The sequence below is a fragment of the Sphaerodactylus townsendi genome, linkage group LG11 (genome assembly GCF_021028975.2).
Source record: "Sphaerodactylus townsendi isolate TG3544 linkage group LG11, MPM_Stown_v2.3, whole genome shotgun sequence".
In the NCBI taxonomy this organism is placed as follows: Eukaryota; Metazoa; Chordata; class Lepidosauria; order Squamata; family Sphaerodactylidae; genus Sphaerodactylus; species Sphaerodactylus townsendi.
The window spans coordinates 25,781,742-25,799,518 of NC_059435.1; the positions used below are offsets into that span (position 1 = coordinate 25,781,742).

The 17,777-nt window shown below is 40.2% G+C and overlaps 1 protein-coding gene across 44 annotated transcripts in view; it reads left to right on the forward strand.

Moving 5' to 3' along the window:
* CLASP2 (cytoplasmic linker associated protein 2) overlaps positions 1 to 17,777 on the forward strand; it is a 140,642-nt gene that overhangs the window by 67,269 nt on the left and 55,596 nt on the right. For all 44 annotated transcript variants that reach the window (XM_048511074.1, XM_048511073.1, XM_048511081.1 and 41 more), the window contains 10 exons: positions 1,486 to 1,565; positions 6,718 to 6,810; positions 7,144 to 7,289; positions 8,422 to 8,557; positions 10,385 to 10,455; positions 10,709 to 10,768; positions 11,695 to 11,772; positions 11,866 to 12,033; positions 13,111 to 13,166; positions 13,342 to 13,512. In XM_048511074.1, coding sequence (XP_048367031.1) covers positions 1,486 to 1,565; positions 6,718 to 6,810; positions 7,144 to 7,289; positions 8,422 to 8,557; positions 10,385 to 10,455; positions 10,709 to 10,768; positions 11,695 to 11,772; positions 11,866 to 12,033; positions 13,111 to 13,166; positions 13,342 to 13,512 — 1,059 coding nt within the window. The remainder of the gene's footprint in view (positions 1 to 1,485; positions 1,566 to 6,717; positions 6,811 to 7,143; positions 7,290 to 8,421; positions 8,558 to 10,384; positions 10,456 to 10,708; positions 10,769 to 11,694; positions 11,773 to 11,865; positions 12,034 to 13,110; positions 13,167 to 13,341; positions 13,513 to 17,777) is intronic.

Consider the following 17,777-nt stretch of genomic DNA (forward strand, 5'->3'; position numbering starts at 1 on the left):
CAAAAATGTGTTCTGATCCTTCTATATTGGTAATGTTACCATTCAATGGCAGCAAGCATTTGAGCTTCTGATGTATATTTCCACCCTGTTTAAGGTACTGGATGAAGTTGTGTTTCTGTTTGTGGGAAATTGAAAGCAGAGCTGAAGCTAATGGTGCAATCCCAAGTGGGGTTGCTCCTTTCTAACCCATTGAAGTTGGTGAACTGGAAATGGTGTACCCATATTTATGATTGTACTTCAAATGTTATAAATTCCAAAAATCTCAGAGATTCAGCCGCTAACATCCATGTAGCTAAATCTCTAATAATTGCTCCTCTTGCTTTCTGCTGCTGCTTCTGGTTGCTACCTCTCTGGCATTGCGAGGGAAGAATTTTAGTGCAATCTTATTCAGAATTCCTGCATTCTACGCCTGCAATGGGCTTAGAGTAGAGTAACTCTTCTTAGCATTGCATTGTTCGATGTTCTTTACCTACCCTCCTCAATATCATCATAATCACTGCTGATAATTGTTTGATTTCTTTTTAATGTAACCATTCACTAACTTCCCCCATCTTAGGAGGCACAAAGTTTTCACTGGGCCTTTACACGATGTTCTCACCCCGCTTTCCTTTCTGCATAGGATTTTAGTTTCCACTCTGGTTCACCAGTGATGCAGACTTTTATCCTTTGTGTATTATGCCAGTCTTTCTACTTTTTTTCCCTTGAGTATAAGAGAGGGGCATCTATCTTGCTGTCCACAGGTAGCAGAATAAATCAAAGTATGCAGATATACTAATGGTCAAGTCTGGGGGAAGGGGACGAATTGTTGCTTGGAAGAGGCTTGGCACGTTTGCTCCCTCTGCCAGCACAAGGGGCACCTGCGCCAACAGAGAGGGCAAGAATGTCAGTATCCAGGAACCCCACTGTTCCGCCATGGCGAAAGCTGGAAGTGGGTGCAACCATGGAGTTATGCTGGTGTCCAAGCAAACGCCAGTGTATGGGTGGGGGAGAGACAGAGCATGCCTGGAGGTGTAGCTGACTTTAGTTGGCTTCCACACAGACTTTGGAGGTGGGAGCGCCACAGCCAGGGCCTTGGAGTTACATCACCCAAAAGGGAGGTATAACTTCATCCAGCCCTGTAGAGAGCCTTCTCGGCAGCTGGGGTTTCCTTTGTATTATTTCCTCCCCACACTGTCTGGAAATCATCTGGAAGTGGTGTGACGGTACAGCAGTGGCATTGTCCCTGGCCACCAGTACCCTTTGGATTGGGCTGCCCAAGTACATAGTGAGATGGGCCACAAAATTTAAAAAATGTTGGCACAGAATTGATCCCTACCGGAGACTGTGGCCTTCTAATACCAGTTACTCATATTTTGGTGGATTTTGAGTAATATTCTATGGAAATGTTGAACAGGCACATTTAATTTTAAAAACTTGGTTAATTTGATCTCTCTTCCAGTTGAGCAACTTCATTCTCAGCTAAGACTTTGTTTTCAACCGTTGTAGGCACAGGCAAGGAAGGAGGAGCGGGGGCTGTGGATGAAGAGGACTTCCAAAAGGCATTTACGGATGTTCCTCCTGTACAGGTAAGCACATGTCAGCCATATTTCTGAGATTACTTTTTAAAAAACATAATCATCATAGCATGATTTGCTTTTTAACAACAGAGGACTAGCCGCAGACAGTGTTTAATGAAACAGTGAAATTTGCATTTCTTTCTGCTTCTCTGTGGCACCAGATGACTTGCTTATGGAGGCCATGAAAACTTTATTGTAGGCAGGTTTGGTAATTACAGGCTGGTGTTTGTTTTTTTACAGTCGTGAGTTTTAAGTGACAATTATATTGTAGGAATGACTTCCAAGTTGGGTTCGCTAATGACCTGGGGAAGAAGCGAAATCTCCTTCTGTAGTGTGCAGATCACTTGCTAGAAGCAGCATGTGTGTGGTACTTAAGAGTTTAATTGGTCAGGCATCTGTAGCTTAAGGAAGCCTGACCACATCTGCTGCCTTCCTATGGCATACGGCACTCATGCTAAGGTGGATTAATCAGTAAGGGGCTTAAATGTGTAGTCTGGAGAATTCTGCCTTGATCAGGGAGTTGGATGAAGTAGTGATCCAATCCTTTTCAGTCAGTTCGGAATAATCTGAAATCAAATACTGGAGGCTCTTTTTGTTGTGAAATAACTTGCCTTTCTCTGGTGGGTTTTTCGGGCTGTGTGGCCGTGGTCTGGTGGATCTTGTTCCTACTTTATTGCACTGCTACTGATAGACTAACTTCTAAATCCTTGAGAAAGCAGCAGGTTATTTGATTTTAGACAAAGAACATACCCACAAGTGATGTTACTTTGTAAATGTAGGCAAAAAGGACTATGTTTAGGAAGAAGACGATCATTCTTTTCTCTGTTCAGAATATTTGTATGCTGCCTCCCCAGATACCTGAGGTTATGGTTTCTTCGTGGTTTGTGATTTTTCTGTTTGTTTCTTTGTATTATCTGTAGAAGCCATATTTTTTAGCCAACATTATGGGTATAACAGAAGCACCAACACGAGGACATTATTTTAAAGCAGTCGCTGCCATGATTTTTCTGTAATGTTATCCTCATGATGGGGGAAGAAAGCATAAGTAGAGGAAGTACACACAGCTCTTCCAAACTCCAAAGGCATCATACATTAATATTTCAAATCATATCTAGTACATTCCCTATGCTTCTGGTAAAAACACATAATCTTCTAAATGGTTGGACAGTAGGCACAATTGTCATGGTTGGATATATATTAGTGAGAGAAGGCTGAACACCAACCATGGTTATCTGCCATTGTTTCAAGACTCTGGCTCATTCCGCACATGCAGAATAATGCACTTTCAAACTGCTTTTAGTGCTCTTTGAAGCTGTGCGGAATAACAAAATCCACTTGCAAAGAGTTGTGAAAGTGGTTTGAAAACGCATTATTTTGCGTGTGCGGAAGGGGCCTCTGTTTCCAATCAAAAGTGCTATAATCTCTCTCTCTTTTTTTGCATGAAACTGCTGTCCTGGAAGCCGAATTATTCCTTTCTTTATCAGTAGCTGTTGCCTTGAAGTTTAAGGTCATTTTGATCAAGTACCACATCACATAAATGCATACTACTGATTAATTGTTTGATCAGCGTGGCCTAAAAGGTTCACCAGCTACCCAGTATATATCCCAGCTTTTTAGTTTAACCACAACAAAATTGATTTTCCTTAGCCCTAAATTATCTGTGTAAATGGTGTGAAATTAAAGCTTAAAGCTGTATCAATTGGGAGTGTCTTGGTTAAACTTTTCCCGGGGGGGGGGGTTCTTTCCCGCTAATTAATAAAAGATTGCTATATGCTTTATGGGAAACTAGTGTTTTTATAATCTAAAGCTTGACATGACTTAAAAGATAAATAATAATTCTGATATTATATTTTAAGTAATGTTAGTGTTGTCCTCCTTTGCATTTCTAGATCTACCTTTAGCAGGCATGATGATTTAGTTGTCACTAAAGTTTACGTTCTGAGTGACTGTGTATAGTAGGCTTTGAAAAGCACGAGATTCTGCTACCTGGTACAAGAATGGAACTTACTTTAGGACCGATCTGGTATTTCACTAATCCACACACCTACATACCCTGTCATTCAAATATATATTTTTAAAGTTTTTAAAAGAAACGTGACAACTAACAGAGGTAAACTGTGCTAATCACAGAAACTAGTGTATTCTAGTAGACTCCAGAGTTCAGCCCTTCCCAGAAGCTTAGCAGAATGTCATGCTGAACTATGTCATCATAGCAAATGCCATTAATTCAGTGGTTCACAGGTCATTAATTCCTGGCTCACAGGCAACTGTGACCTGTACCACCTTCCGATGATGAACATTCTAGCACCTGGGACTAAGAATTTGAAAAAGCATTTGAAAAGTACACACACACACACACACACACACACACACACACACACACACACAGAGAGAGAGAGAGAGAGAGAGAGAGAGAGAGAGAGAGAGAGAGACTTCTTTTTTAAAAGACCTATGGCAAAATGTTTGTGGCCATATGCAAACTACCCATTTGTGAAAGGAATGCTTCCTTGTCTGGTGAAAAGTGGCCACACAGAAGCTGCACTGCTTCAGAAACAGACTGGAATTGTGCTCTAGGCTTGCTGGTTTGCCTGCACGGAATCTGAGGCATCAACCTGTGCCAGTGCCCTGCAAAAATAATGCCAACCCCCATCCATAAGTCTTTTTTTTATTAGGGTTTTAATCTGTGTGTACTGATAGCAGTAACTGCTTGACTGAATTTTTTCCCAGCACTGGAGCTGCACCATTTCTGGGAACCTTAAAAATAATCCTTTGGGAGCCTTTGTGCATCTGTTTGACAAAAAATATATGACATGTTGAGGCTACTACACAATAAGGCACTATGTCTCCAGCTCTTTGCCCTGGGAAAGAACTCTTGGAAGAAGACATGCTCTTTTGATTATCTCTGAATGTGCTTGTAAATGCTGAGCTTCCACATTGAGGTTGGAGGATATTCACCATTGCCACCCTTTGGCAACCCCAAATCCTTGAGAGTTGGGCTGCAGGAGGCATCGTGCTATCTGCAGCCGTGATGCAGTAGTAAAAGATCAACTTACGCTTACTGAATGTTTGACAGTATTTAGGCACAGTTAGCTTGAAAGTAATTAAATATTCAGTCAAACAGCGTACCAGTCCCATGGGACATTTCAATTCAGAATTATATGAACCTCAGGCTACAAAATGTAAAACGTGAATTAAACATATTTTTGTTTAAATTACAGATATAGCTTCTTTTAAAATATTATTATTATTATACACTCACAGTGCAGTGCAATATATGATGGAACACCTAGATGTGCAACCTATAGCTTAGTGAATCAGGTAGATTATAAATAAAACAGATATCATAGCATGTCTTTTCTAGACTTAGTGGGATGAGCAGCGTATAAACAGTCCATTCACAGCATGTCACGAACCCACATCACAGCTAAATTAAATTCATTTTGACTAACACTTTAACTTGCATACCTAAAATTAATCATATATGATTATTTTCTTTCCTTGGTCATCTCTTACTTCCCCCATGAATCTAGCCAAGTCAATACAAAAATTGCCTAGTTGTAATAATTCAACTGAATATCTAGTTCTGTATTCCGAAAGTCACAAGAGGGCTTCCAAGAATCAAAGAAGTAAGCATGTTTAGCCCTTCCCACTTCTCATCTTAATCAGTTCAGTTATTTTAGATAACTTAGGCAACCCAAATACTTTATTTATTCTCAGGCCTTCACATTTAAACTTACTGATTTTTCCCAGTCCTTAGCTAACAGCTCTTTGGTGACCATTAATAAATTAAGAACCATACTTTTGTGTTTATACATAGAATTATATCTTCTTCATCAGTATAAGCTTGGAGTTGTTCGTTTGGAAATATCCATGATCTGCTGGAAGGAGATAAATTCTCATTCTGTGTTCAAATAATGTTTTTAAATCATGTGCTCTCTAGCCCTTGTCATTCAGTGTTTAATTAATTGTTTAATGGTTCTTTTCTTCATGTTTGGGTAGGAGCAAGTTCTTGTGATATATTGCCCTCTGTTGGCTTATTTCAGCACAAAAGAAATATTTAAAGCAATGTTTAAGGTTCAGCATTCTTGCAACATTTACTGCTGTTTTGTCCCTTGTTATTACAGTATTTTTGTGTGGTATCAACACATGCACACTTCTTTATTCTGGCATTATTTGCCTGGATTTTTGATTATATAGTTGAATTAGTACAACTGTAAATATCACTGTGTATGGAATGTCTTGGTAAGGGCAGGAACCACGAAACAAACTTGAATTATAGACTTATTTAAAATATGCTGCCTTGCTTCCCAGTCCACACTTTATTTATTTATTTATTTGAATCGTGGTACCCCATCTTTCTATTTTAAAATTCTCAGGGGTTTCCCATTTTAAAACAGTTAAAAATAGAAAACAGCTGCTGAAAACTTAAAGCAGAAGAGTCATGATTCAGTCAAGGTCTTTTGGCCTAAAAAGATTTTCAGCTAATATTGGAAGATATCTTCAGAAGAAACTTTCAGATTAAACTTTCTCTTTGGAACATTGTGTTCCCCCTTATACTGAAAAATCCTGCAACCAATTGGACTGTTTCCACGTGTGTGTCCTGCTGCGATCCCTGAGATGAATGTAGTATGTTTCCAAGTTTACTGTCAATATGCTATGTCTGGAATGTAGAAACATAGGATGGTACTTGGGTAGTTGCTTCCCAAGATTTTATACTGACTAATTCATTCATCATGTTGAGAGACTATCAAAATGCTTGGTGTTAGTTCCATATTAGATTAAAAAACTAAAATTGGTGCCCAAGAATACAAGACAGCCCAAGGACTAGAAGAGTTTGGAAACCAGCACATGATCCTAGTCAGCAGTGTAAAATTTACCTTGCATTCACAAAAAAGCAAGCTAAGCTTTTATCTGATAGACATGCAAAAGTATGAAATTTGGCCTTTCATAGGCATTAATGATCTTTGGATTATGGGAAGACCTGAATTTTCACAAGAAGGCAAATAAGTAAAATAAAAATACAATAAAAAGTAAATGTGTATCAGATTGGCAAATAAACTTCTTAATTGGAAAGGTTTTACCACTTCTGTCACATTCTTCTTGAATTAAAGTGTTTTTCTATGCAGGAGCTCAAAAGGGTCTTTGGATCTTTGTTTTTCAGATCTATTCTAGTCGTGAACTCGAAGAAACGCTAAATAAAATCAGGGAAATCTTGTCAGATGACAAACATGACTGGGATCAACGAGCCAATGCGGTATATAATTTTTAAATATTAACTTCAGAGGTGGAATCCAACCAGTTCTCACCACTTCTCTAGAAGTAGTTACTAATTTTTTCTGAGTGCCGAGAAGGGGTTACTAAAGCAACCTCCCTGCCCAACAGGGACTGGAGGTGTGTGTGCGTGGCAATGCCACTGTTTGAATCCCACCACCATCAGAACCTGTTATTAAAATTTTTGGATTCCACCACTGATTCACTTGCTTTACATATTGCTTTAAGCTTTTGCGCAACAGCTTTTTGGTTGCTGCTGCCATTGGTGTGGAGCTAAAAACACAGTTATATATATTCTTTTCTCTCCCTTCCACAGCTTAAGAAGGTCCGATCACTGCTTGTTGCTGGAGCAGCACAGTATGACTGCTTTTTTCAGCATTTACGATTGTTGGATGGAGCATTTAAATTATCAGCTAAAGATCTCAGATCACAAGTTGTTAGAGAAGCGTGCATTACCGTTGCGTAAGTACATGTTAATCTTGAACACATTGAGAGTCATATTGAAATTCAGCAGCAGTTGAACAGTCTTCACTAGTAACAGTTGACATCCATGCCCCCATAGAGGCCAAAGCAAAGCTATAGCAAATGTCTTTTGTTATATAGGTAGTGTGGCAGTTCTCTTACATTTTACATGTAATTAGTTTCCTGCTGTTGCAGATCCTTGATTAAAGATTCAATGATAAAGGTATTTAATCATAGACATGAATAGCACCCCAGAAAGATATTCATGTTAAAGTAGAAATTATATCAGTAGACCAGACAACAATAATAGCTAGACTTTCAGCCCCCCCCCCCCCATTTCTAATTTCAGTTGTTCAAAATCATCAGCTGCTATTCAAACACTGTAGACATAGAAATAATGAGGATTGATTTACCTTCTTGTGTGACTCATTGGATATACTCATATCAGTTTTTTCTGTTTTATTTTTTCAACTCTTTTGATTAAAGCAATTTGTAACAGCCTCAGAGTTCTTCAAGCAAAGGGCCAGGCCACAGGCACCAGAGATATTCCTATTGTAAAGTGGGCTATGCCACCTGTGGATAAAGGCTAGGCTCTTCTCTAAAGTTAACATAAATTAAGCAAGCCCTGCATGGAGTGGTGTACACATGATTAAGTGGGACAGATAATGTCCTTCTTTGGTCTTTATTGTACTTGCATCCACATAAGTCTGTTTGGTTCAGCGACATACAATGAGGCCTTCCAGTTTGAATAAGTTCCTGTCTTGGAAAGTGTCAATTAGTGAGTTAAGCATGATGGTTTCACATTCAACTGTGGTGTGGATTGAAGTCCAGATGTGTACTATAGGACATCTGAGTTCTGCATCTTTCAAAATTGGGGAAAAAACAAGCTCAGCATCTTTCAAAGTGTTGTAAGAGCTCCAAGAAAATGAATGTTAGGCTAGATAGAGTTTCATTGCTCCAGCAGGACAGCACTGATGTTTTTGTGTTAAATGTTGGACTGTTACATACCAAGTATTAGTGGTATTTAGAAAAGTTGTTGAGAATAGTTCTGTTTTTACAGTTAATAATTAGATGAAACCCTCTTGGGCTGCTGAAATATGACTGATTACCTAAGTTATTTAATTCCTTGCAGCCATCTTTCAACTGTTCTCGGGAACAAGTTTGATCATGGCGCAGAAGCCATTGTGCCTACTCTGTTTAACCTGGTCCCTAATAGCGCCAAAGTCATGGCTACTTCTGGGTGTGCTGCCATTAGATTTATCATTCGTGTAAGTATGCTTCTATTGTGCTTTTAAAACATTGTTATTATTTGCAGGCCTGTCCTTTTTGTATGAACAAGCCCATATTTTGAATGCCTTTTATCATGACACGTAGCGGTGGTAGAAGGCCTGGTACAAGGTCATGTAAAGGAGGTGAAATGGCAAACAGACTGCCCACAATCCCACTACAGATCTAGAACAGTGTTCTGAGAGTAATACTTCCTTGCAGGATCCCGGCCAAAGCACAACACAGCCTCAGAGGTTCCAGTACCTGCCACCGGTGCAACTGGGCCCAGTTACACCCCAACCTACTTAAGCTGAGCATTGGGAAGACTGCCTCATTGGATCAGCTGGTCCACTAGGCAGAAGCTTTGCACTCGAGCATCAAGGCCCCAGTGCCACTTTGAGGAAACCTGACTGGCCTTGACTATGGAGCGCAGGGCATGTGAAAAATTCAACTCAATATGTGGTGGTAGTGAAAAGACAAACTGAATGTTGGGGATCGGTAGGAATGTGATTAACATAGAACTGCCACTGTCATAATACCTGGAGAGCCGATGTGGTTAGGAGGAGCAGACTCTGATCTGGAGAACTGGGTTTGGTAACGAGCGCTAAAAAATTTTTGCCAGATCAGTTGCATTCAGCTATCAATGGGACTTTCTCAAGATCCATTTTCCACCTCTCCTTCACTCTGTAAATACTCTCCCAGCTAGTGATGATTCACCAAGAAGAAATGTGCACCTGCAGTTTCTTATGAGGGGAAGTTCAAAGGAGGAGGAGGACAAAGAAACCTCACTTCATTACATGCTTTTATCCAGTCTGCCCAGATTCACAAGAAAAATTACTCATCACAAAGCACTGCCACATTCAAAAACTGTTCATAATTTGCATATCAGCATATCTTCTTTTTCCTTTATTGAGGGCTCTCCACATCCCTTCCTCCTCAGAAGGGAGCAAATGAGTGAGTGACCATGCACCATTGTGTTTCTTCGAAACCTTTTATTTTTCTTAGAGGAGACTTGGCTAGAAACAGTATCACAACGAGCAATAATAGAACCGTTTTATTTGTGCATGTGTGTATACACAGGCATTCAGACATCCTGACAAACCACAGTTTATAAACCATGGTTTGAGTTAACTCAGGTTACTGTGTTGATGTAACATAGTTCCCAGCCAACTGGTGTGTTGGTTAGGTGCTCAAGTGAGAATCCATGGTCTTAGCTATTGATCAAATAAGAATGTTTTTCGGACACTTAAGGGTGGGAGAGAAGTACTATAGAAGGTTGATTTATTTGAGTGCAGTGTAGAGCACGCATTGGTGCAGCTTCACTGAAAGCGTGCAGGGAGCACTGGTGAGAGCTGTAAAAGATTCAGAGTTTAAAAGGGGAAGAGATTGAAGATCCTTGGCTAAGAGCAAGCAGTCTTTCTGCCCTCACTTCTCATTTCCTTCGTGTGTGTTGTACCTGAGCAATAGCGAAGAAACTGTGTGAATAGTTTCTTTGCTAGCAACCTGGTGCTGGAAGGAAGAGGACAGCATCTGGGGTGGGGACAGGAAAGGAGGTAGCAAACTGATGGAGATTTATGAACAAACTGTGGTCCGCTGTATATGTCTGGTAGACTAACTTAAGTTTATTCAACAAATTGGTTTAGATTGACCACAGTTTATTGTGATTTATGAATGCAATAACATTCTCCGCTGTAAAAATAGCATGTGAGAAATCCAAACATAGGCAGTGAAAAATGCTATCCAAGTGAACCTGATCTATTTAGTATCAAGAATTCCATGTGCATTGATTGTCTTGTGGAAGATTTTTAGGAGTTTTCTTTTCTTTTCAGCATACTCATGTGCCCAGGCTCATACCTTTAATAACAAGCAACTGTACCTCAAAATCTGTTGCAGTTAGGAGGTGAGTAATTTTTTTGGCATTTATAAATGCCAGTTTTATTTTTCCCTTTAGTATAAGATATTGGTAATTTGTTTTTCTTCAGGAGTTTGGATGTTATATAGAGACAGTTTCTCACATTACAGATGTCACGGTCCCACAGTTAAAAGCAGAATGTGGATACATGACAATCCCATTTGTGATTTTACTGAAGATCTCATGTCTGAATGTATATTGCGATTGTGGGGTCTGCTGAATTTGCTTTTGTGTTTTTCAGGCGCTCTTTTGAATTTTTAGACCTGTTGTTGCAAGAGTGGCAAACTCATTCCTTGGAAAGGTATTTATTCTTCCAGTACAGTAAAATTATTGGTAGCTTACAATTTGAGTGCCTGCCTTAATTTTACAAACAGCATGGCTAATTTTTACAACAACCATGTCTACTGCCCATTGATAGTAAGAACCCTTCATGCACTGTGCTGCTGTTGTTGTTTAAAATATAAAACTTGACACAACTGTTTCCATACATTTTAATGACAACAGCAAATTTTCATCTAAGTGTCCTCAGACATAGTTTTTGTAAGATTTTAAGGAGACTATTTCAAAAATAGGGGTTTCCAGTCTTGAATAAAATATTTCAAGATCCATTCTTATGTGAAGCTGTTGAATGCATTTAGGACTTGTCGAAGGCTTTCACGGCCAGATTCAACTGGTTGTGGTGGGTTTTCCGGGCTGAGTTGCCGTGGTCTGGTAGATCTTGTTCCTAACGTTTCGCCTGCATCTGTGGCAGTCATCTTCAGAGGTGTATGATAGAGAGAAGTCTGTTACGCACTGTGTCTAGTCTAGGACTAGACCAGGGGTAGGGAACCTGCGGCTCTCCAGATGTTCAGGAACTACAATTCCCATCAGCCTCTGTCAGCATGGCCAATTGGCCATGCTGGTAGGGGCTGATGGGAATTGTAGTTCCTGAACATCTGGAGAGCCGCAGGTTCCCTACCCCTGGACTAGACTGTGTCTGGAACGGACTTCTCTCTGTCATACACCTCTGAAGATGACAGCCACAGATGCAGGTGAAACGTTAGGAATAAGATCTACCAGACCATGGCCACTCAGCCCGGAAAACTCACCACAACCAGCATTTAGGACCCTTGATACCCTTTTGGAATTAACTCTCTGGGTTATTAGGCACAGGACTTAGCATTAGAAAAATAAAGATTAAGGAAGTGAAAATTGTCTCAAATAATGTATTTGGGTTTTCTGTGATAGGCATGCAGCTGTTCTGGTTGAAACTATCAAAAAGGGCATACATGATGCTGATGCAGAAGCAAGAGTGGAGGCAAGAAAGTAAGACATCAGTGTTCGTTTACTGATCTTAAATGATCTAACAGGAAAAGAGAAACCAGTATTCTAAGTGTTATTTCTGTGATTGATTTATAGGACTTACCTAGGTCTAAGAAATCATTTTCCAGGTGAAGCCGAGGTGCTGTATAATAATCTTGAAGCTTCCTATCAAAGAAGTCTCCAGACATACCTGAAAAATTCTGGTAGCGTCACGTCCCTTCCACAGTCAGACAGGTCATCTTCCAGCTCACAGGAAAGCCTCAAGTAAGGGTCATTTTTGAAATAATCTTCATCCCCTGATTCAGATAAGGAGATTAGTATGTGCTGCCATCTGACGTTTCGTGGTTCCTGGTTTTATTAAGTGGGTATTGAGCTAGTTTTTGTATTTTAAAGTTATTTTTATACTGTGTTTAAAGTTATATTTTATATTTTTTTTGTTCACCACTCTGAGCCCTTCAGGGAAGGATGGTCTATAAATTCAATGAATGAATGAATGAATGAATGAATGTTTTCCTCCTCCTGAGATCATCTAGACTGACCTGCTGAGAAGCTAGCTTTCCAGTGTAGTACTAGAGCAGTGGTGGCGAACCTTTGGCACTCCAGATGTTATGGACTACAATTCCCATCAGCCCAATTGGCCATGCTGGCAGGGGCTGATGGGAATTGTAGTCCATAACATCTGGAGTGCCAAAGGTTCACCACCACAGTACTAGAGCAATAACGAAGTGACAGGGTAGAAACCCTAGAAAATACCTTGCTATTGTTAGCCTTCAGAGAAAAAAGACAGGCATCTCATCTTTCAAATGCATATCTCTGATTTCCCTTAAAGATCTAATAATAGCTCTAGCTGTGTGATTTTTGAATGGCAGACCCATACAGAAGGAAGCAGCTAAATCCCTCCTTCCCTCACATGGCTTCTATTAGCATCTTAGGAATGCTGGGACAACCCAATAATTAATTTTACGGTATTTCATCTGATTTGAAACTTATTGTACTGTATCTACACTGACCCCATTTCTGTTAATTCACTGTAACTACAATGCTTTCATCTTAGCCTATTTTTGTTCTCGTTCTTCTCCAAAGAGCTCAGGGATGCATCTGCATTTCTTCCCTCCCAATGTTATCTTGTAATGTTATTTAGGCTTAGTGATTGGCTCACACTTGATTGTCAGTTGAAGATCTGAGCCTAGGTCTCCCCAGTTGTAGTCAAACATCTTTACTACCACTCTAGGCATTTGTTTGTATCTTCACAAAATACAAACAATGTAATGAAGAGGAAAGCAAGCCTTTCGCTGTTAAGAGTATATAACAACTTGCCTGTCTTGTTTTCTTTTGTTTCAGCCGTCCTTTCTCTTCAAAATGGTCTACATCCAGCTCAGCAAGTGTGGCTGGCAGAGGTAATTATTTTTCTTTTCCATACAAAAATAAATCCAGACTTCTTCTTGAAGTTCTTTTCTAAAGACCATGCCAAGATTAAATTCCTTTTTCAATTTGAGATTAAAAACCATTAAAACATATGTTTAATGTGAAAGGGCAGCTTAATATATTCAATTGTTCTGCTTTTATTCATAGTTGCAGGGAGTACCAAAGCTCCTCCAAGCACAGGAACGCTGCAGAGGTCTCGCAGTGACATTGACGTTAATGCCGCTGCCGGTGCTAAGGCACGTCATGCTGCTGGCCAGCCAGCAGGAACCGGACGATTAGCGGCCGCTGGACTACCCCCGGGATCATATGCTTCACTAGGTGAGGAAACATTCTTTAAAAGTTCAGAAAGCTGCTCTTTGAAGTTCTGTATGTGCAGGTATGTATTGAGCATGTATCTTTCAGAGCATTTGCAATGATGTCACCACATCACCCGGCTGCATGAACTTGACAGAGTGACGTTTCTCAGAAGTCACAACAGCATGATAACACCTTTAAAGGCTAACCAAATTTATTGCAGCATCAGATTCCATGAGCTCGAACCCCACTTCCCAGTGGGTCATGGTGACTTTTTGTTTAAAACTTTGATTTGCCTTTTTGTGCACCCCTCTGTAGGTTTAGGTGAAAAAGATTACTGTAGCATGAAAACCATTTTAACTTGGCTTCCTCCAACAGAGAGATGAACTGCAGCTGTCTAGATAGTAAAAAGTTATTACCAGATTTCAGAGGTCTGTTTGTTGTTTCAGGAAGAAGTATGCAATTACAAAATGTTGAGTTGTGCTATTTAATAGTTGTGTTCCAGTCAACCTTTTGTAACTCCACAATAATGTTGCTTTTTACACTGTTTTGTACCATTCCAGCCAATTTGTAATGCTTTGAAGCAGCTTGCTTGATAAAACATTTTTTTCTCCTGATGGTGTCACTTGCAGCTTCTGATTTCAAAATTTTATCTTAATTCCAAGTGTAGAAATGGTTGTGCAAAGAAGAAAATGGGCACATGGCAAATGGATGTGAGAAAATGTTTTAATCCACATTCTGTCTTGGGTCTTCTGCATATAATTTTTGCATTTCTGAGGCTTTTGTCTTTCATAATTGGGAAAATCATTGGGATTCTGTACCACAGTTAATACAACACTGTATTCTCTGTTGCAGCCTCACAGTGACCATCCCCACAACACTGGCTAATTGGGAATATATCTGTGTGCTGTGTTCCGTGCCATAAAATTACTTCTAACTCATGGTGACCCTATCAGTCACTGTCCTCTAGAACATCCTATCATTAACAGCTTTGTTCAGGTCTTGAAAACTGAGGTTGCAGCTTCTTTTCTACAGTTAATTCATCTCGTATTAAGTCTTCCTCTTTTTCTGATGCCTTCAACTTTTCCTAGCGTTATTGTCTTTTCCAGTGACTCTTCTCTTCTCATAATGTGATTAGAGTATGGTAGCCATATTTTAGTCATGTTAGCTCAGGGGTCTGCAACCTGCGGCTCTCCAGATGTTCATGGACTACAATCCCCATCAGCCCCTGCCAGTATGGCCCCCAACCTCCCCAATTGGCCATTCTGTCAGGGGCTGATGGGATTTGTAGTCCATGAACATCTGGAGAACCACAGGTTGCAGACCCCTGTGTTAGCTTCTAGGAACAATTCAGGCTTTATTTGACGTGTAACCCTTTTTTGGCAGTCCACGGTATCCATAACATTCTCTTTCAACACCACATTTGAAAGGGATCTCCTTTCTTTCTGTTAGCTTTCTTCACTGTCCAACTTTCACGCCCATAGTAGTAGGGAATCCTATAATATGAATTAATTTGACACTGTTTCCTAAACAGGCTTCCTCTTGGCCATCACAGCCCTGCCTTTTTAGTAATAATTTCCTGAAAATGCCACTATTTCTTAGTGTTTTGTAAAATGTTGTAGATTTTTTAAAATTCTCGTGTGGTTTACCGTAATAGTAGAAAGGAAAATCTAAAAGATGTTGAAACTAGGGTTTCATTGTGAGGCTGAATTAACTCAGCTGAGACCAAGACATATATTCTACCCCTGACTATTTTCTGCACTGATCCCAGAAAGTACATCCAGTAGTTAAATCGTACTGTAATACAAAAACTATTGCACAAAGTCTGGAGGCAGCTAAACAGGAGAAGAGATGGCCATTTGCAAATAAAGTTAATTTGGTAATACAAACAAGTGCAGAGTTTGAACATACAAGAACCGAAATGAAAATTTTTAGAAACTGACAAGGGAAGACTCCTGGAAAAATAATGAGGAAGGGACCTCACAGCAGCTATTTGGAGGCGGTAAAGCAGACAGAAAGTGCAGGTTGGTGGATATAGAAAGAGTAGAGCTAATATAGACATAGCCTTAACTAGGAGGAAGTCAGGGAAATAAACTGTGACAGTTGTTTTGTGCTGAAAATAACCCTCTGTAGGACTGTTGTTTTTTTCAGTGTTGTAAAAAGAAATCACTGACATCATGCATAATGGGGTTTAAAACATTCACAAGTCTATGCAAGAGAAAGTTTCCTGTAGTATAGCCTAGTAACTGGTTTTTTTTTTACTCTGGACCCTGGAGGTCATCTAAAAGGCAGACTATGTGATAGATGTGCCTGTTGTCTTTCTCCTTCACCCTGCCAAGCCTTGCATTCACTACAAAAGGAAAGAAATAAGTTACTCTACGTTAGGTAGTGTATGTAGTTCCACCTCCATTTGCCATCAGGGTTACTTAGAAGGAAATGACTGGTGACCCCAGCAAGAATAGAACTGATATCTCTTTTGAGCCCACCAGTAATTCTTTGCAAGACTGCTGTAGTTCTGCATCTGTTCTGCAGCAGTTTAAAACGTATTTATTATATTTCTGTACTCCTACATGGATTTTCCAGTGCTTTTCCACCCAGACAGTGCTTGGAATGTTTGGAACTTCCAGATTTTTTCCACTCTATTCTGCTATCCATTTGAAAAAAAATATTTGGATGTAATACAGTCCTGAGTTGAACAAACAGTTGGTTCCTGTTAAGACTGCAGTGTAGCGTAGGAACACTGTTTTCACCAAGTGGTGCTAGTTAATGCCTATGTGTTTTGCTTCTACTTGTGTGTATATGGAGACTGCACAATAGTACTCAGAGTAAGACTACTGTAAAAGAACAACCCGGATGACGACCCCATAGGGGAGTTGTGCAAATTCACAAAGTAGGAGGCTCTGCAGATTCTCCAAGCATATCAAAACAAATTCATTTGAAAATTAAAAAGGTGGGGCAGTGGAGACCAAAACAGCTCCCTGTGCTTGTACGTCGCTTCGTGGAATTTTAATGGCAGTAAACCATCAGTTGAAAGGGGGAGGGAGGGGAACTTGGCATTTTCTGGCTTTATAGTGTCATGAAAGAAGAGATGAGGGAAGGGCCTCCTGGCTCCCAACCTCCCCAATGCTAATCCTGCCCCCTAGCCTTCCCGAGAAGCTATAAGCTTTAGGGACTGTAACCACTTTGAAGATGAAAGAATCCTGGCAAGGGGATTAATTAAGATTGGAGAGAAAGCACTTCCTCTGATCCTGTGCTAGTGCTGCACTATGAATGTGTGATTTTTTTCTTGGAAATTATATGACTTTGTAAAGCAGCCTTCCTCCTGAGTTCTCCTTTTATTCTCCAAATATTGGAATAGCACAGTCTGCACCCTGTAATCCAAATGCTTCCCTATCCATATGCTATCCATATTTTGAGGGGATTGAAAAGATTTTGGTTAAACTTGAATAGTGGTTTTAGCTATTGTTCTTTTCCTCTGTTTCTGAATGCAACAGCCTCTTTTAAATCAGTGTTTCCTTTGATAAAAGAGTCTACATTTCATATACTAAGTGGGATCTGAAGGGGGGCTGGGGAATAGTTGTCCTGACTTGGGGATAGCCCCAGGCTAACCTGATCTCATCAGATCTCAGAAACGTAGCAAGGTAGGCCCTGGTCAGTATTTGGATAGGTGACCTCCAAGAATACCAAGGTTGTGACACGGAGGCAGGCAATGGCAGATTACCTCTGAACATCCCTTGCCTTGAAAACCGCACCATAAGGGATCTCCATAAGTCAGCAGTGACTTGACAGCCCAAAAGGGAGGAGGATAGTAGACATTAGGGAGCTTTCAGATGTTGCATTGTAAAGAACGTAGAAGTCACCAATCCTTCTGAATTATGAAGTCATTCTCAGTAGTTAAAATACTGGGATTTTTCACTTTTTCTTTTTGTTATTATAAATTCAGTTCCCAGCCATGTAATTGGAGCTGTGTACCAAGCATAGGGCAACCAGATAGGAAACAGGCCAGCATCCTCCCCCCCCCCCCCACCACAGCCCCATCCCAGCAAGAATGGCCAGCTGTTCACAGTGGTAGAGGCTACATCATTGGGCTTGTGGTCTGCAAATGGGGAATACAAAGGGGTTCTGTCTTCTATGTTGCACCACATTGTGTCTCACATTTTCATTCCTCCTATCCTGTGTATGTTTCCCTTGAATTTATTAGTTCCCTTGCTATGATTTTTCATTATTTGCTGATCTTTGGAGACAAGCCCTCCACTGACACAGAAAAGAGCATATTGAAAAGAAGTATA